The following is a 19,926-nucleotide window of genomic DNA, read 5'->3' as shown; positions in this document are numbered from 1 at the left end:
AGGGATGGGGGGGAAAGCACAACCCGGTCTGCTGGGGAAAGACGAAACAAAACCACTTCCTGTGTTCATCCAGTCCCTAGCTTCTCCCCCAGCGGAACCAGCCCCGAAGCCGAGGAGCTTAAGACTGTCCCATGCAAAAAGACAGAGATGCATCGTATTGGGTGTCCGTAACATAACTAACTAGGTGAGGATTCGCTCCCTCTGTCATCGAGTGGGTGGGGAGATTGTAAAAGGAGGAGGACCGATTCCCGGCCCCCTTTATATACGGGCTTCTCCACATTCTTAGGAAAAAGGCAGTTCTGTACTAGTTCAGGGAAATTGGAACAGAATAGCCTGTCTAATACATCAGGACATAAGAGGGAATAGAGGAAGCTAGGGAAAGGAGGTATCAGAGGAGAAACCAGGGGAGAGAAGCAGGGAAGCCACAAAAAATTCGGGAGACCCCTACACAGGCCGAGCACCAGTTGTGTGCATGCTAAAATATTCGGTGTAGCCATTGTGCTGATGGAGTTGGGGGGCGTGTAGCTGGTAGGGCGGAGGCTGGCTCTCGCCACCCGTGGAAGGTTTCAACAGCATGGGGGTCCCGCTGAGCTCCGATGTGGTGACCACGCAGCTGGGGGTCAGGATACGGTCTGCAGATGACGTCTCCTCCACTTGTTTGCGAGGCTGGGTGAGGAAACGGAAATAGAATATCCGGTCAGCACTGGCAAAGGAAAAGGAAAAACCCGACACCACCACGTTTTCTCCATCTCTCCAAACCAGAAGCAAGAGAACCAAGCTGGGCAAGAAGTGGCTTAGAAGTTCCAAGCCCTGTACACATTGTAACCCATGTGCAAGACAAAAGCGATCCACCAAATATGTATAAGAGCCTACGGGGAGATCAGTATATCTCCTGTTCGGCAGGAATGCAAGAACGAGAAAGTTTCACAGTTAATCTGTAGCAGCAAAACAATTTTCAAGTCCAAGAGTGCCTTAAAGGAACACAACATTTTCCAGGAGCTTTCAGGAGTCAAAGCCCACTTCATCCGAGACTAATGAAAACAAAGATTTGTCAACCCTTACATCCAGGTCAGAAGGTGGGAGGGGTGTTACAAAGAAGAGCCTCTGCATCTTGACTCCAAATGGACCTGCTTTGTAACAACTCTCACCTTCTGAGTTGGATATAACCAGGGCTTTTTTTCAGCAGGAACGCGGTGGAACGGAGTTCTGGCACCTCTTAAAAATGGTCACATGGTCACATCAAAATGGTCACATCAGGGGTGGCCCCGCCCCCCCTGATCTCCAGACAGAGGGGAATTTAGATTGTCCTCCGCACCGCCGAGCAATTTAAACTTAAAAAAACTCCCCCCTTGTTCCAGCTGACCCAAAGTGGCGTCATTGTGCGGTCTTGAGTTTCACCACTGAGTTCCACTACCTCTTTTCCTGGGAAAAAAGCCCTGGATATAACCATTAATGGTTCTCCATTCTCATTTGTAACTAACGAAATGAGCTTTGACTCATGAAACCTTGGAAAAATTGGTTAGTTTTTAAGGCACAACTGGACGAGACAAACAAGCAGGTTTTGACTGGCTGGGGGGAAATCACAGTCAACTCTGAGGGTTCACTAGTTGAACAGGCCTGTCCTAGTGCAAGAGGGAAGCTGCATTTCAGCTCATCCAGGTCCACTGAAACTTGACTATCCACACATTTGGGCAGTTGGTAATGAGAAGCAGAAGGGGATTCTAAAAGATACGGCTAGAAGAGATCTGAAAGTGAAGTGGACCAAGGCAAGCAAATGGCGCTCTATGACCATCAGCGGCCTGGGCTGATGGAAACCTGGATGCTACAACTGTGGATGTAGGAGTCTGAAGCAAAACTTCAATCTAGCCTTAAGAGGTTCTTGGAGAACAAAATAAGCAGCTTTGCATGGAATCTGGCAGGGGGCAGTGGGATGGGAAGGCTTCTGTCTATTGTACAGGGGAAGGCAGAGAGGTAAGCAAAGATCCCCAGAGCCCACTGGAGACCACATAATGAACTAGATCAAGATGGGTAGCCATGTTAGCCTGCCTGTTGCAGTAGAAAAGAACGAGAGCACAGAAGCACCTATAAGACTAACAAAATTTGTGGTAGGGGATGAGCTTTCGTGAGCCACAGCTCACTTCTTCAGATACAGCTAGAATGTGAGTCCATCTGTCCTTATCTCTTAGAGAGTGGAGTGATTTCAGATGCTGAATGACAATAGCCAGTGAATGACAATAGAAGGTGTGATTTAATAGAGTGGGATATGCAGCACTGGCTGATTTCTCCACACCTACTACCTCTCTGCATACCTCTCTGTTGTCATTTACCTGCTGTTGTCATTCGGCTTCTGAAATCACTCCACTCTCCAAGATACAAGGACAGACGGACTCGCATTCTAGCTGGATATGAAGAAGTGAGCTGAGTCTCATGAAAGCTCCTACCCTACCACAAATTTTGTTAGTCTTATAGGTGCTACTGGACTCTTGTACATAATGAAGGCAAGAGAAGGTTTGTAAGACATGTGGGAGCCAGGACTATACAGGGTGGCTTTTGGATCATCTCCAGGGCTTTCCTAAGCACTTACACCCTTTAAATCCAGTAAAGTTTCAGGTTTTAGAAGGGTGCTCAGGCACTGCTAATGTTTGGCATTACCAATGGACAAGACCAGAATCCAGTGTGTAAGCACTGTGCCTGCCTCCAAAAAGCCCACTGTGGGCACAGCAATGCATTTATGCAGGGCTTTTTTTCTGGGAAAAGAGGTGGTGGAACTCAGTGGGTTGCCAGCACAGGAGGCAACTCCTGGCAGGAGGTAGTGCCCCAGTTACCGCATGTGCAAAGTGTGCGCACGTTCCCAGGACCGTGCAATGACGTCACTTTGGGTCAGCTGGAGCAAGAGGGGGAGTTTTTAAAGTTTAAATCGCCCTTGGCAAAAATGGTCACATGGCCGGTGGCCCCGCCCCCTGATCTCCAGACAGAGGGGAGTTTAGATTCTCCTCCGCGCCGCTGGAGTGGCGTGGAGGGCGATGTAAACTCCCCTCTGTCTGGAGATCAGGGGGCGGGGCCACCGGCCATGTGACCACTTTCAAGAGGTTCCGGAACTCTGTCCCACCGCGTTCCGGCTGAAAAAAAGCCCTGCATTTATAAAGATTCCCCACGCCATGCCTCCAGGGACAAGATGCAATCCCTCTCTCTGGGGTGTTGTTGCCTCTCAGACGAGCAAAGGCCCAATGCCAAGGGGGAAATCTACAGCTGTCTTTGACCCTGAGGGGCTCACATTGCTGATGCTGCTGCTCCCTGTGCTCTGGGGGATGGAGAAGAGCTCCGTGAAGTTTGGCACCGAGTCGCTGATGAAAGTAACGTTGCCATACACGTGATGGGGAAACTTGGCCCCTGCAGCCGCCTCCTCAACAATCCCAATCTGTGACGTCCGCACATGGTAAGGGAAGTTCTTATTGGCTGCTGAGGGACGTGTCATAATCTGGGGAAACAAGAGACGCATCAGGCTGGCAGCTGGATATGGGAGCAATGATCTCTGCTGTGCATTCTTCCAAGAAAGAAGATCTCTCCGTCGTCTTTCTCCCTCCCTGAGTGACCTCAGTGGCCACAGAATCTCCACTTTGGATTCTTTTGACTCTCCTTTTTTGTTTTTCTTTTTAAGAAAACTTTTCGCTCTCCCACTTGTACAGTGGCATTACAAAACACATGCCATTTCCTGCAGTAGACTCAGAGTTCAAAGATTCCTTATCTCTAACTTCCATAATTGCCAACCCCCCAAATTGAGACCCTCCCCACAGAAGTAAAATCACTTCCAAACAACTGGTTTGTAACATGGGGCTCTAATTTATTTATTTATTTAGATTTATACCCCACCCTCCCCACAGATGGGCTCAGGGCAGCTAACATCATTAAAAATACATTAAAATCACAAAAACATTAAATCAATAATATTTTTTTAAAAAATCATTAAATCATTAAAATAGTCCAGGATAGGGCTGCCAGACCCCCCCCCCCCACTTATCTGGCCAGCGGGGGGGGCGCACCTTCCATGCTTGCCCCCCTGCAGTGCTGCGCACCCCTGCGCACAGCCGCCGCCAGGATCAGGCCTGTTTTGGCCCGGATCAGGGCCCCTGTGGAGCGCGGGAGCGTTCCTGCACTCCACAGGGGCCCAAAACGGACCCAATCTGCGTCAAAACGGGCCCAATCCGTGCCAAAATGGGCACGGATCGGGCCTGTTTTGGTGTGGATCAGGCCCATTGTGGGCCCCGGAAGAGCGCAGGAACGCTCCCACGCTCCACAGGGGCCCACAACGGGGCCGATCCGTGTCAAAACGGGGCCAATCCAGGCCAAAATGGGCCCGATCCATGCCCGTTTTGGCACAGATCGGGCCTGTTGTGGGCCCCTGTGGAGTGCAGGAACGCTCCCGCGCTCCACAGGGGCCCAAAACAGGCCCGATCCGCATCAAAATGGGCCCAATCCGTGCCCGTTTTGGCGCGGATCAGGCCTGTTTTGGGCTGCTGTGAAGTGCAGGAGCGTTCCTGCGCTCCGCAGCAGCCCCCAACGGCGCAATCCAGGGGCTGTGTGATGATGTCACTTCCCAGAAGTGATGTCATCACGCTTGCGGGAGCGAGTGTGCGTGCGCTTTGCACACACGCACCCCCCCCCCAGGTAAGAGCCAGGCCCCAATCTCCCGCTGGGAGATTGAGGGGGCCTGGCAACCCTAGTCCAGGAGCAGGCTATTTAAACAAATATTGGGAGTCCGTATACGGGCATAGCAGATGGCCGAGGGCAGCCCCAGAAGAAGTGGTGGTCTTAGATGGAAGAAGGAGGACACCAGCTGGCGCTCAGCCGAAGGCCTGGCAGAACATCCCCGTTTTACAGGCTCTGCGGAACTGTAACAGGGCCTGCAGGGCCCAGATCTCCAGCGGGAGAGCTTTCCACCAGGCCAGGGCCAAGGCAGAAAAAGCCTTGGCCCTGGCTGAAGGACTCTAGTGATAAAATACAACATTGACTTTGAGTTGGCATCAAAGGGTTTGTAAGGTGACTCTATAAGATACAGGATTACATTAAAGGATATAAAATCCCATTAAAAATGCCTGCAGTTTTACTGTAAATGTTTGGTTATAGAACAACACCCAAAATAAGACTAGAGCTCATTTCATTGTTCTTGGTGGCTGCTAACTCCCTAATCCTAATTTGGAAGAAGATCAAAAAGCCTTTAATTAAAAAATGATATTGTTAAGATCTGGGATCTTGTAATTGTGGACAAAATCTCAGCTCAGCTTAAAATTCTCAACAATTCATCAAGCACAACTAATTTTAAAAAGAGATGTCTACGTCTATATCTCTTTTTACAAATTTTACAAATAGATGGCTATTTTGAATTCATGTGAAAATCTAAGCAGACAAATCCCCAAAAGGCCTTTGAAACATACCTCTATCCTGCTTTATTAAGTAGTCAAATCTAAAGTATTTTAAATTGTTCAGCAACCACCCAAATTATATATGATGCCAATACATAAATGCTCACTAATCCAAGTATGCCTATTTTGGAACACCACTCATTACTCTTATTGTTATTATTAATCCTTTCTCCATTGTTAATTAACTGTTTTATTCATGTTTTTTATCATCTGCTATTACTGTTATTGACAATAAAGGAAGCCATGGCCTTCAGTTTGCATGAACAAGGCTGTCCATGATAGGACGTTTTGGAGGTCATTAATTCATAGAGTTGCCATAAGTTGGAAGTGACTTGATGGCACATAACACACACACACCCTACCTGATACTGAATTACTATTATCCATAAATATTGCTAATCGGTGCTTTTTAAAATGAAAACTGAATCTAGAGATCATGCAGAAAAGGACAATTGAGCCAGTGGGACACAGAAATGCACCTTGTCGCGTTTCTAAGGGACCTATTGCTACAACAGCAAAGCAGGTAGTAAAAGGAGACACAAAGAAGTTGGTGGGAATTCTCACCAGAAAGACTGCATGGGCATACAGGTGGATACCCAACTGGATGCCATTGACAATTTTCTCCCGTGCCCACTTCGGGATGCCAAAGTTGGCAATAAGTGCCGTAACAGGGACAGCGAAGAACCTGCAAAAGATAAAGAAGCTGTCCTGACACACAAGCAGCTGCTTACTTTCACTAACACAACACAAACCTCCCAACTTTCATTCCCTCCTCTTTCCCTCCTCTCCCTAGCCAGCTGCCCCATTTCCCAGCTGCCCAGAGAGCCTCTCTGCCCCTTACTGGTGTATATTATAATTCGAAGCACAGCTTCTACAACCTCTCAGCCTTCCCCCTCACCCTCCAAAATGTAGTTTCCCTTGGGCCAGACACTGCACCTTCCAGGACCAAAAATCACAGGTGCAAGGAAAAGCAAAAGAAGGTTCACTTCACCTCCCACCATGCTCCTCAATCAATGCAGAAAACTGATAGAAGCACATTTAAAAACGGCCTGCTTTCTGCAGACTGGAAGCCCAAAATTTGTCTGCAGAGAACTGCCTTTCCATTCTTCACTCATGTGCACCAACAGCAGGAGAAAGGCTGAAAAGAGCTTCAAGAGACATGTGCCAATTAAGCCTAATTGTATTATGATAGTACCTCTGCCCTCCTTCTTCAACTCTCTATCCGTCCAACATGGCCAAGCCATCCATTAGACTATTAGATAAATTTGTTCCTGCCATTGATTGGTTGACAGAGAGAGAGAGGGTGCAAGAGTGCACAATTGGGGTTATTAAGCCACATTTCCTAGCCACATCTAGGCTAAAAGGACAAAACAGAGGAAAAATATAGTTATTGTGGTCGATTGGCAGAACAGCAATGCCGTTATTAGGAATGACTGAAGCATTACAAAGCAAGCAAACTTTCAAGTTCATCAGAACTCTTCTTTAGACTGAATGAATAACATATAGAGTATAAGTTAAACTGGTTGATTTATATGAATGTATGGTTTACATAGTTTATGATATATAGAAATATTTGAAAGTGAAATAATGAAAAATGGGATAAATTGTTTATCCATTATGGAAAATGGGACTCATAGTCAGGGTACAGAGTATTAAAAATAGTTAAAGAAGTATTGCTTAGAATAAAGGGAGAATATATATTTGTTAGATAGAGGAGATTAAAAGGAGTAAGGGAAAAGGGACAAAGGGTTGGAAAACTGTTGGAAGTCAACAAAAAGGGGGAGGAAAGGGAGGGGGTTAGAAATTGGGAAATGGGAATATTGACTGTAATGTGTAAACATTTGATCCTAACCCAATAAAAAAATTTTCAAAAAAAAAAGAACTCTTCTTTAGACTATATGCACTAAGGGAAAAAACTAAACAAAGGTGCATGGGGTGGGACACAGAGAAAAAATATATTATTGGATCATATTATGTCTTACAAACTGCAGGCTGGAACTTTTACAAGAGTTACATGAACACACGTGAAGCCGAGCTATCCTGAGTCAGACAGTGGCCACCAAGGCCCATCTTGTCTACTCTGACTGGCAGTGCTCTCCAGAATCTTTTCCATTACCTTTGTGGGATTAGCAAATTTTAGTAGAGACCTTGGATCAATCATGTACTCATGAATTTACACTAGTAAGAGACGCAAAATGTATTTTCTATGCATGTCTTAAATAACTAGTCCCCACAGGGCCTCTCTGCCTACATACCAAAGAAGACGGGAGAAGTTTAGCCTTCAGGAGATAGACAACTGGACATTCCTGTGATGCAGAGGCAGGGGTAGAGACAAAGGAAGAATTATGAGTTCTCCCCACCCCCCCGTCCCTTTGGAGAGGTGTGTGTGTGTGTGCGATGCTGTCGCGAGAGTGAGAAATGGAGAATGGCCAATCTAAAGGTGTAAAAAAGATCAGATGCTTATTTTGAATGTGACTTTCGTTTCTCCAAAATGATGTCATGAGCCCTTAAAAGTAGCATGTGCTCCTTTGTTCTCTGGTACACTCTGAGCTCATTTTGTAGCTGGTACCCTATATTTGCAAATATACTCTGTTACAACAGCCCTTGTCTGTCTCCTCTCTTTTGCTCAGCGGATTGGAGGGGCAAAGGGGAACGCACTTTTGTGCAACACCTTCTACCGGATCCTTCTAACTGAAGATGCTGGGGAGTTAACCCTCGAGCCTTCTGTATGTAAAGCACATGCTCTGCAGCTGAATCACAGCCCTTTTCCAAGACGTTCAATGGGGTAGAGGAGGTGTAACGAGAGACTTCAAGGGCAGAACGGGAAGTTAAATAATCCAGGAATAAGCTGAGCCAAGCAGACCACGTGCAGCTCTGGCCCCACCACTGTCCTGCCCACTGCTTCCTTCTGTGCCACCACTTCCTTGTCGTTGCCACTGCCCATGTCTGAGCTTATCTGGCCCTCTACAGTCCTCCAGGTGGCCCAGTAGTACACTGAGAAATTTCCCAATCAGTTAATGAGCTGGAACATCCCTAACCAGACTTCACGGGGCTGTGGTTGTGCTAAGTTCAGAAACGTTCTGAGGCTGCGCCGAGAGAAATAAGCAGACGGCTGCTCTCCCTTTGAAAATAGACAAGCAAATAATAATTATTTTATTTTATCTTATTCAATTTATATTCAGCTCTCCTGGCAAGCGGGCTCAGAGCGGATCACAATAAAACAATGGTTGTTGTGGGTTTTCCGGGCTGTATTGCTGTGGTCTTGGCATTGTAGTTCCTGACGTTTCGCCAGCAGCTGCTGGTGAAACGTCAGGAACTAGAATGCCAAGACCACGGCAATACAGCCCAGAAAACCCACAACAACCATCGTTCTCCAGCCATGAAAGCCTTCGACAATACACAATAAAACAAATTGCATACATTAGATTAAAACATATCTGTCAAAGTCTAAAATGGACAGTCGCGCCCATCCAAGCATTAAAACGCATTCATGGGGCAGGGTGGCCAGCTACCAGACGACAACAATCTGGGGGGGGCAACACTCCCCCACCCTGGTAGGAGGCTGGTTTTTCAGCCCACCCGCCTCGACCCCCATATGCCTGGCGGAACATTGTCTTGCAGGCCCGATGGAAAGAGAATCAATCCAGCTGGGCTCAGGTTTCCACAGACAGTGAGTTCCACTGAGAAAGCCCTGGCCCTTGTGGAGGCAAGGTGAACCTCCCTAGGGCCAGGGGCCAGCAGTAGATGTTTATTTGCTGAATGGAGCAGCCTCCAAGGAACATATAGCGAGCTATATTGCCTTATAGCTGCTTGGGCATCTTTGAGATGGAACACTCCAAGACACAAAGGAACAGTGGACCGAACCTTGGCCGAGCAGAGTACCTGCACCAGAATCAGAGACTTTCCTACCCCCCCTTACTCTCTTGGAATTCACTCACCAGAGGGTATAGGCAGCAAAGAAGGGCACGTAGAAAGGTTGCTTCTCCGGGAACTGCTTGAGCGTGATCAGGATGGCATAGCAGAACCAGATGTAGGCCACAAACTGCAAAGCGATCAGGCCATACCCGGCCGGCGACTCGTACGTGTACAGCACCTGTGCCTGATCAAAGAACTAAGCCCAAGAAGGGAAGGAAGTGGGTGAGCGATTGGGGAAGCAGTGATACAAGCTGCAACCCACAACAAAAACACCACAGGTTATTCAGGGTTGCCGTGCAGAAGGACACCTCTCCACAGATACAGACAGGGCTTTTTTTTCTGGGAAAAGAGGTGGTGGAACTCAGTGGTGGAACTCAGGACCACACAATGATGTCACTTTGGGTCAGCTGGAACAAGGGGGGGGGGTTAAAGTTTAAATCACCCTCGGCGAAAATGGCCCTGCCCCCTGATCTCCAGACAGAGGGGAGTTTAGATTGCCCTCCACGCCGCTCAGAGGCACGGAGGTCAATCTCAACTCCCCTCTGTCTGGAGATCAGGGGGCGGGGCCACCAGCGATGTGACCATTTTCAAGAGGTGCTGGAACTCCGTTCCACCGCGTTCCCACTGAAAAAAAAGCCCTGGATACAGAGGATGAGGTGCCTCCCCTGTCACATTCTGGGGGATAGGAGAACTCGCAGACAGGAAGGCCTTCCAAAGCTATACCTTCTTCTGGTTCTTGAATCAGAGAAGGGAGGAGAAGGCTACACCGTCTCATCTGCTGTGTATGAATGAACTACAAGGGAAGGGAAGGGAAGGCTGGGGTTCTGATTTCACTGACAGGAGAACGTGATGAGAACCAAGACTGGGGTTCCGATTCTATTAGTAAGAGAAAGCGGTGAGAACCAAGGCATACTTCAAAACAAAACCAATGAATCCTTTCCACGACTCTAGAACCACAGAAGTGTATTTCATTAATGACAGTTGGTAGCTTAGGGTGGAAGTAAGCATTATAGCGGAAGGGCACGTTTCCCAATTTCATATTTTCCTCATCAGGCTAGTTCGGGGGGTGAGGAGATCAACAGGTGAGGAGACGTGCTTAAACTTTCTCTCGCACACCCCCAATTTCCCCTGCACCCTCTCCCAACATACAAATGCCATTTTAATTTTTTCCCCCTGTTGGGCCAGATGTATACATGGCTGAGGCAAAAACAGCCAGGAAAGGGGCATTTGAATGCTTGGCTAAGCACCCCCACCCCAACCATCAAATGTCCACAATTGCATATTCCACAGAAATAATGCAGTTTCTCACTTAGATGGCAATCGTTTGGGGACAATCTGGAATGACTAAGCAGTTGCTTTGCGGTCAAGCCCTATAAATGTCTCAGCAGAATCTTCTCTGGAAAGTAGAGTTATTATTTCTCCCTGATAGTTTTATTGGTTTTTTTACTGCATGCTTGTTTTGTTTTGTTGTTGCGAGCCGCCTGGAGAAAGTCCAGAGATGCAGCATCCACACCTTCTAAGCAAACAAATAAAAGCGGAAGTCCCTGACATCTCAGACGGAAACCTCCCTAGTCTAGGAAATGATGGCAGAATGGAAGGTGGCAGCGGTCTTCAAAAGGTACCAGGAACGGCAAGGGCAAGCACTCACCTCAGCCTCGTAGATGAAGAGCACAACATGCGTGATAGTGTAGAGAGTCATGTACACAGACAGCTTGATAGAACCCGTGTGGCTGATCCGACCCCTGCAAAACAGGGAGCCATGAGCCAGGATGGGAGGGCAAATCATGAACCTTCCAACACCTTTCCTTTACATTTTGGGTTAGATCTCACTTGGATCCCATGTCTCTCTTCCTCCATCACAGCACAATTTTCCTCCAACAAAGAAAGGCATCCTCAGAGGGAGAAAAGGAAAAGCCATTCTCCGACAGAGAACGACATTTTTCCAATAAAGTAAGAGCCAAGCTACAAGTGTCGCCTGACACAGGTTGGACACTTGTCAGCTTGCCTCAAGTTTTGATGGGATATGTAGGCGTCCTGGTTTTACAGCTTGGCTCTCCATTACAGCTGCAAGACCAGGATGCCTACATTTCCCATCAACACTTGAGGGAAGCTGACATGTGTCCAACCTGTGTCAGGCATCACTTGTAGCTTGGCTCTAAGACTTTAGTGGAAGAGAGTCACAGGATCTGTTGGTAGAAAGGAGGCAGAGGATCCAACCCTTTGTCCACAACAGCCCAAAACATATTCCATGCCCCCCCAATACACTCCCCCACACCCTCAACTGCAACCCAGTAATTTGATGAAAGGAGTTCAGCTCTCAGAAGCTTGTCCCCTGAAAATCTTCTTGGTCTCTAAAAAGCCAGTGAACTCAAATCCTGCTGTTCTATCAGAGACCAATATGGCTACCTCCCTGACACCAATATTCTACAATATTCTTTCAGCTGAGTTCTGCCTTAGCACCATTCAAATAAACTACATTCCAGCACCTCCGAAACGCATACACAAACCCAGCTGTTCAATTTCTAGACACTAGAACTCTTTTTTTCTGCCAATCTACTATCCCTTCTTTCTAGAAATAAACATGATGCAATAATATGATGTCCTTCTACTGTCTCTGTTGTCGTACTGAAAATGTCTTCTGGGCACCAAATGGCACACAGAGAAATCTGCCAATTACCACCAAGGGCAAGATGCCCTAGGAACCTGCTGTAAATCAGCGTTGATTGGAATTGGAAAGTTTCTATCTGGAGAGTGTGACTAGGACTATTATGTGCATAGAGGAGGCCAGGATGAAGGGAAACCGAAACGAGCAACTCTAAGCTGGCGGGCTCGTTGCCACCTACCTGGAGATCCAGAGGGATCCTATCAGGCTCTTCTGACATTGCTGTGTTTGAACACTTACCTTATACTGACCATCCTGTTGGCATCACCACACATTTGGAGTGTGAGGACACGAGGAAGAATCATTCCAAGAACTGTCATTACTCCAGCAAATTTGTATAGGAAGTTATAGAATTATCATTGTCTCTTTGCAGCTATTATGGGACATATGTGTGTATTTATGAAATTGTATATGTACACATTGTAAATATTTGACTGATTGTATATCTTTTATTCACATGGTGAGCAAGACACGAATAATAAGATTTTGAGTAAATAATTTATTGATTTATTGGGTTCCTAGGGCATCTTGCCCTTGGTGATAATTGGCTTTGTTGGGACCCTTTTCTCTTTTTGTGGCTGTTGGTTGTTACACAGAGAAATCTGATCAGCAACCGTTCTACAGATAAAGAGGTTTTGTGCAACTGCCTCAATGGGCCAAGCTACAAGTGACGAATGACACTTGAACGGCAAGTGAACAGACTCACGTGTATTCCTCCCTTGGCACTTGCTCTCCACTTGCACTTGTGCAAGTGGAGGGCAAGTGAACAGGGAGGAATACACGTGAGTCTGTTCACTTGCCGTTCAAGTGTCATTCGTCACTTGTAGCTTGACTGAATGTCTTCCAGAAAAGGTGCAATATCTTCCAGAAAAGGTACCATTCAAAGGCAGTAGGGCCGGGGGTAGAATCTGCAGTTTTGCATTTTCAAGGCCATGTGTTTCCCACAGTTCTTTATAAAATCCTTGCTATCACTGGTAGACAAGGAAAAGTTGTACATTTCAATATAAAGCTTCTTCATCTGTCTGCAAAATCCTGCACCTCCTAAGCCTCTCTCTCCCCTCACAGTTGAAGTGCATCCTGCCACACTTCAGTCATAATCCCATCAACATTCCTGCCATCACAGCAAGTTCCAGCTATACAGTACAAAATGCAATCCTCTTAAGCCCTGCTATCTCACCCTCGCCAATGAAACTTCTGGTGCTAACGATACGTCCTATGCAAATGCATATAACGGAGTGCTGACCCCATTTTTGAAAACAGCTTTAGAGAAAGAGCAGTTTAAAGTGGAGAAGCGACCAAAGGCTGAGCTTGACCCCTTCCCTGCCCAACTCGCCACTCTGAATTGCCCCATCCACTTGTGGGGTTTCAAAAGCAATTCTTACACTAGCAAACACGCTTTTGGAAACTTGCTATGGGGCAGAAGAGCTGCCAGGGAGGGATTCACGACAGAGAAACAGTGAAACAGCTCCCTGCCGCTTCTCTTCTCCAAATCCCCCTCTCCTTAAAGCTGCTTTTTCACTTTTAAAATGCCATTGGAGAGTTCAGTTACGGAAACGTGCATGTAATATATGCAGTTAGCTCCTCAACTACAGCCTTGACGGCTCTCGGTCAGCATCCTCTGCTGTACAACCCAGCGAGACGCAGCAAAGAAAAGTTCCATCCCATCAAAAGATCCATCCCCCTTCAGCTATGCTGGTACCTGGTGACAGTGAATCCCTTCCCCAGCAGGATGAGCATCAAGAGGAAAATCAGGAAACTGACGGAGAAGAGGAGCTTGGCTGGAGAGAAACAGAGAGAGGGATGAGTCTAGGATTGGGTTCTTCTGGGATAAAGGACTGCAGTCCATGTGGTCTACCATCTGTGAGACAATCTAAATTCAGGCAGGCAGAGGGGGACATAGTAAACAGAATGACACAGAATGGCCACCAATATCCATCGATTCCTTCCCAAACAGTTGTGGAAATAAACTGTAGAATATACTACCTGAGCAAAGAGCAGTGAACAGTGCCATCCTAAGCGGATAGTTTCAGGTGAGTAGCCACGTTGATCTGCAGTAGAAGAGCAAGATTTGAGTCCAGGAGCACCTTAGAGACCAACACGATCTTCAGGGTAGAAGCTTTTGAGAGTAGAGCTTCCTTCATCAGATACCTTTCCATCTGACGAAAGGAGCTTGACTCTCAAAAACGTATACCCTGGAAATCGTGTTGGTCTTTAAGGTGCTCCTGGATTCGAATCCTGCTAGCCTAAGCAGGGCTACACCCTTCTAAGCCCATGGACTGCAAAGGACTAAGAAGGGTGTAATTCAGCTTCGAGCTGCACCATAAATTAAATTCTGGATGGTGAATGGGGTTGTGGGTTCAAATTCTGTGACACGCCTATCAGAATCTGGCTTTGTACCTTTTATAAGGTCAGTATGATGCAGTGCCTAGAACTGGACTAAGCAGAATTGGGCCCAAATTCCTATTCACGCATAAAACTTTAATGGCTGCATTTAGCTTTGGGTAAGAGACAGCATCAACAGCTCCTTCTCACAAAGCTGTTGGAGGATAAAATTGGAGAACCCCACATGCCTAATCCTTATGCCACAACACAAGATATTCCAACCACACTACATTATGCTATTAGACAGGGCTTTTTTTCTGGGAAAATTGGTGCTGGAACTCAGTGGTGGAACTCAGGACCACACAATGAAATCACTTTGGGTCAGCTGGAACAAGGGGGTAGTTTTTAAAGTTTAAATCACCTTTGGCAAAAATGGTCACATGGCCGGTGGCCCCACCCCCTGATCTCCAGACAGAGCGGAGCTTAGATTGCCCTCTGCGCCACTCTAAACTCCTCTCTGTCTGGAGATCAGGGGGTGGGGCCACCGGTCATGTGACCATTTTCAAGAGGTGCCGGAACTCCATTCCGCAGCGCTCCAGCTGATAAAAAGCCCTGCTATTAGACAAAAGGGCAGGTGTTGGATAGGTAAATTAATTCTAGATTTCCACTGACACCTACCCAGGATCTTGAGGCTTCCATTGCCGATACCGTCACTTGCATACTGGCCCCAGTATATGCAGAAGAACATTAAGCTGAGTACTAAAGAGGGGGGGAAAGAACAGTCAAAATTAGTGTGCTCTAGAAGATCTTCAGAGGCCTCATTCTATGCATCTTTCAACTCCAGAAGTTCAGTGGGTTGCTACCAGGGCCTTCTTTGTAGTGGCACCTTGTTTATGGAACTTTCTCCCTCTTTCTCCCTCTCTGGGGTAGGTCCCACTTTGTGGAATGCCCTGCCTGAGGAGGTCAGGAAAGCTCCTGCTCTCCTTGCTTTCCGCAAATTATACAAGACTGAATTATTCAGGAGGGACTTTCTACTCAGTCTATAAGGCTGCGTCATAAGAAATTGCTCAGAGAGATATCTTGGTAAGGGACAGGGAATATAGACTAGGCTGTTGGGTACTGTCTGCCAGTGTAGATACACTTCTACTGGATAGTTCAATGTTGCTAGAGATGTCATGTTAATTACTTACACTTTAATTCAGAAAGGTTTTAGCTATGTATTCAGCTTCATGCTAGTTTTCAGATTTGCAGCTGCCATACCCTATTGCATCTGTTTTCACTGAATGTCCCAACTGTTAATCATATTGTATTTTTGCTGTGAGTGTCCTAGCTACGGATAATATTGTATTCACTTGCTGTGGCCGAATCCACACTTACCGGCACAGCGCTGAGCAGGCGGAGTGAGAGCGTCTTTCTGGTGCGATTTATGACATCATCGCACCATGATGCCGCTCTCGTGGCGCGATGACATCATAAAACACGCCAGAAAGACGCTCTCACTCCGCCTGCTTAGCGCTGTGCCGGGTAAGTGTGGATTCGGCCTGTATGTAATCTGCCTTGGATCTCAGTGAGAAAGGCCTAATAATAACAACAATGACAACAACAACAATGACAACAACAACCGATACCGCCACTACCATCTACCGTGTTGAGTTTTTGCAACCTGGTGAAAAAGATTCCATTTATCCAGGCCTTTGATGGCATTCCTCTTCTGTTTCCTCCTTGACTAATCTTACTGCTGATGTTTAGCCGCTAGTTTCTGGTTCTTTTAAACTACTGACTTGGCTTCCTGTCCTATATTTTATTATTGTATGAGTGTGACTTATTTTAGTTTCTTCGTATATACTTCACTATTGTAAGCTACCCTGAGAACTCTGTGTGTGTGTTTTAACTATATAGGGCCATCCCGTCATTCTTCAACTCTCTCCTCTCCTTTCCTGTCTCTCAACCTTCTCCTTGCCAAAGCAGTTTATAAAAATTGAAAACCTGAATCGCAAAACTATAATAAATTAGCACTAAGTGTTTTACCAGTGTGCAGACTTTTATATATCCTATAAATCCACAAGACGGAATTCAGCACTGGATGCAGATTCAAGCATTTTTTTTAAAAAAAGAGAAGGCTGTTCTGCAGTGTATATGTGTGACGGTATTGATGAGAATCCTAACTCCTGTCACCAAACTGCAAATCCTAAAATTCTTTGGGGTGGGGGGAGCCAATGATTTTATATCAGTATGTTCTCTGAGACATGGGAAAGGAAAGGAAGTTTCAGAGAACAGCTATTGGGTACTATCGATAGCTCTACGTCTTTCCCTATAACCAGCAAAATAAGCAAATATATGCAGATACAGCTAATTTGCATGATTAATAGTGAGCGCTGAGTACACATTTCATCTTTGCAGAGTTTTGGCACACAGCTGCCCCGTTGGCCTCTATGACTTTATGGGTTCTTTTTCTACCCAGGATGCCGCCTCTCTGCCCAGACTCACCCTCCACACCAGCTGCTATCATAAACATCTTGTATGTGGTATGAAGAAGTTGCCGGCCCTTCAACAGATCTGAAAGCCAAAAAAAAAAGGTAGAAGGAAAAAGTGTTTGCAAAGTGATCTCTCTCTCTCTCTCTCTCTCTCTCTGTGTGTGTGTGTGACTCTGAGTGTCTCTACACAAGATGCCTTGGTGCATGTTCGTCAAGTGCAGGGAAACGCAATGTTAGCTGGGAAGCATAGTTTAAAAAGACAGAGCTGGAGGAGATCACTCCTCAGAGGGTTTGTTAATTTCATCTTTGCCTCCTGGAAGGCTCTGTCAGTTTCACCTCTCCAGTCTAAAACTGTGTGGGATGGTAACCAGAGGGCAGCGAGTAATGGAAATGGGCTGGAGCTGCCTTCCAGAGCCGGACTTGGACCTGTAGAGGTTAGAATGGGCTGATGTTTCCCTCCTGGCATTTCACTGCCCCTTCACACAGCTCCAATGTATAGCAAAGCCTTTGCCCTGCTGCTGACTCTGTCTTTTTAAATTGCCCTTCCCAGCTAACATTGCATCTACCGACATGTGTTCTTCACATGTCAGATGTCTTCTGTTGAGACTCTCTGTCTCTCTCTCTCATGCAACCATGATGCACAGGGCTCCTCATAATTTCCCCTTCCCTAGCCACGGTTTGCACCTCACATTGGTTCTTTTGCAAATTCCACACAATGGACCTCATTTTCAACCCTATAAGAACATTTACAAAAAAATTTTTTTAACAGAACACTCTCATGAGAAAGCTGGCATCACCGTGGAGCAGTGCAGCAGCATTCATCCAGAGTGGTTACCACCCACCCAAACGTCAATGTTTCACTAAGGATCCTTTTAACACTCACAGCCAAAGTAGCAAGAAATTATGAGGATCAAGATGAAGATCAACAGGAAAGTGATGTCAGTCTCCAGGATGCCTGAGAAGGATAGAAAAGAAACCCAATGGAGAAACGTTCACCCCTGGAAGTGGGCATCAGGCATGCCACATCCTCCCTGCAGCTTTAAAGAGGATGCAGAAATTTAGCAGCAGGTCCTCCCAAACTCTGCAGGGCTTCTGCAGCTGGTTTCTGCAAAAGTGGTCGGATCGGGTGCGCAACCTGGTCCTTTGGGAGGGGTGGGGCTTAACTGCCCTTTTTCGGGGGGGGCAGCGAGGAGGTCATTAGGAGGAGTTTGCTAGCTGCACCCCACCCGGTCAGGAGAAAATAGAAAGAACATCCTTTTCTTTCCCACGTGTTCTCTTACCTCAAGGTTTGCCGGGATCTGTAGGCGTCCTGGAAGCTTAAAGTTTAGCATTTACAGAGCAGCAGGGAGGGAAATACAGGCGCCTGAATTTGCTGCAAACCTTGAGGTAAGAGAACACGTGCTGAACGTAGGAATTTCTTCTCGTGTGTTTTGGCTCTTACAGCAAAGCGGTTCTCAGGTCAGGAGGGCCGGGCCATGACAGAGGTTTACAATTATGCATGGGGTGGAGACTGGAGAGTCATTTTTTTCCTCCCACTTTCCTCGTGCTGGGTGGATTCAAGGCAAACAAAGGACTTCTGCATATTCTTGCCAGTGCTTAGAGAACTTACATACTATCTGTTGTTTTACATATGTGCTCCTGTATACTACCTGGACTTCATGTTGTCTAATGTCAGCCCTAGAATTGCTTATGTTCTGTTTCAGCATTTCTTCAACTCTGTATTGCTGTGTCTTTGTAAACTGGTGTTTATTTTCCCTACAGCATTCTTTATGGAAATGTCATTTATATTGACTGTACTAATCTCACACTGTGTAATCCGCCTTGAGTCTCAGTGAGAAAGGCGGACTATAAATGACACAAATAAATAAATATAATAAAAATAATATTGCCAGCTGCGTGTTTGCTTGTGTGACTGGCCCAAGATCATCCTGAAACATTCCACAGCAGAGGGCGGATTTGAACCCGGCACTCCCAGATCCCAGCTCAACACTCTAACCACTACGCCATATGAACACATCAGCACATGAAGTTGCCTTATACTGAATTACACCATTGGTCCATAAGGTGAAGACTGTCTGCTCACATTGGCAGCAGCTCTCCAGGGTCTCGGGCAAAGGCCTCTCACGTTGTGTGCTGCCTAATCCTTTTAGCTGGAGATGCCAGGGATTGAACCTGGGACCTTCTGCAAGGCAGATGCTCTTCCACTGAGTCTCAGCCCCTCCCCACACTGACATTCTCTATCAGGTCTCCATCTAGGGACCATTTTCAAAATATGACTATTACGCAATCACTGTCAACCTGGCACCATCCTTAGGACCTAGGCAGGAACAAAGCTCTTCATGGCCTTGGTCCAGCATACCTACGGGACCGCCTCCCTCCCTATGTTCCTCCTCAGTCACTTCACTCATCTGAACAGGGTCTCCTGCAGGTGCCACCCTGCACATGGGCAAAATCAACAGCTGCCCATACAGGGGCTTTTTCTGTGGTGGCCCCTTCCTAGTGGAATGGCCTGCCTGAGGAGGTCAGGAGAGCCCCCCACTCGCCTGGCTTTCTGCAAATGATGCAAAACTGAATTATTCAAAAAGGCTTTTTCCTCAGATAGGAGGGCTGTATTGTAGGGAGGAGGTCTCAGATTCTTTGCTAAAGTGCTAGAAACCATCGACTTGACCACTATGTTGCCTTGCGTACTACCCATTTACTTTAAATATGTGCGCCCTGTGCTTCATGTTGTCTAATGTCAGCTCTAGAATCGCTTATGTTCTGTTTCAGCATTTCTTCATCTCTGTATTGGATTCTTGCTAATGCTGTGTCTTTGTAAACTTGTATTTATTTTACCCTGTGGCATTGTTTAGGGAAATGTCCTTGATATTGAGCGTACTAATCTCACACTGGGTAATCCACCTTGAGTCTCAGTGGGAAAGGCAGACTATAAACGGCATAAATAAATAAATAAACTTACCAAACTCATCCGCTGAAAAGTGGCGCGTCCAAAAAGATTTGCCATTGGTTAGGATCATCTCATACTCCAGTTCCAGCCCGTCGCCCTATGGGAAGAAAGGGAAAAAACTGTGACCTTGTGGAAGACAGGCCAGAAGGGGCTGAGGAAGAGGCTGGTGGGAAATGAAGAGACTCA

General features: G+C 46.6%; 1 protein-coding gene across 1 annotated transcript in view; it reads right to left on the bottom strand.

The window, feature by feature from the left end:
* Positions 1–352: 352 nt before the first annotated feature.
* The window catches only part of TMEM145 (transmembrane protein 145), a 34,815-nt gene continuing 15,241 nt past the window's right edge, over positions 353–19,926 (bottom strand). The window contains exons 7-16 of the mRNA XM_054998943.1: positions 19,753–19,837; positions 17,677–17,748; positions 16,807–16,875; positions 14,998–15,078; positions 13,697–13,775; positions 10,984–11,077; positions 9,359–9,531; positions 5,985–6,105; positions 3,275–3,478; positions 353–666 (exon numbers count right to left, since the gene is read on the bottom strand). Coding sequence (XP_054854918.1) covers positions 445–666; positions 3,275–3,478; positions 5,985–6,105; positions 9,359–9,531; positions 10,984–11,077; positions 13,697–13,775; positions 14,998–15,078; positions 16,807–16,875; positions 17,677–17,748; positions 19,753–19,837 — 1,200 coding nt within the window. The 3' untranslated portion in view covers positions 353–444. The remainder of the gene's footprint in view (positions 667–3,274; positions 3,479–5,984; positions 6,106–9,358; positions 9,532–10,983; positions 11,078–13,696; positions 13,776–14,997; positions 15,079–16,806; positions 16,876–17,676; positions 17,749–19,752; positions 19,838–19,926) is intronic.

Source organism: Eublepharis macularius, chromosome 15 (assembly GCF_028583425.1).
Source record: "Eublepharis macularius isolate TG4126 chromosome 15, MPM_Emac_v1.0, whole genome shotgun sequence".
NCBI lineage: Eukaryota > Metazoa > Chordata > Lepidosauria > Squamata > Eublepharidae > Eublepharis > Eublepharis macularius.
This window is presented reverse-complemented; position numbering and strand designations above follow the sequence as displayed.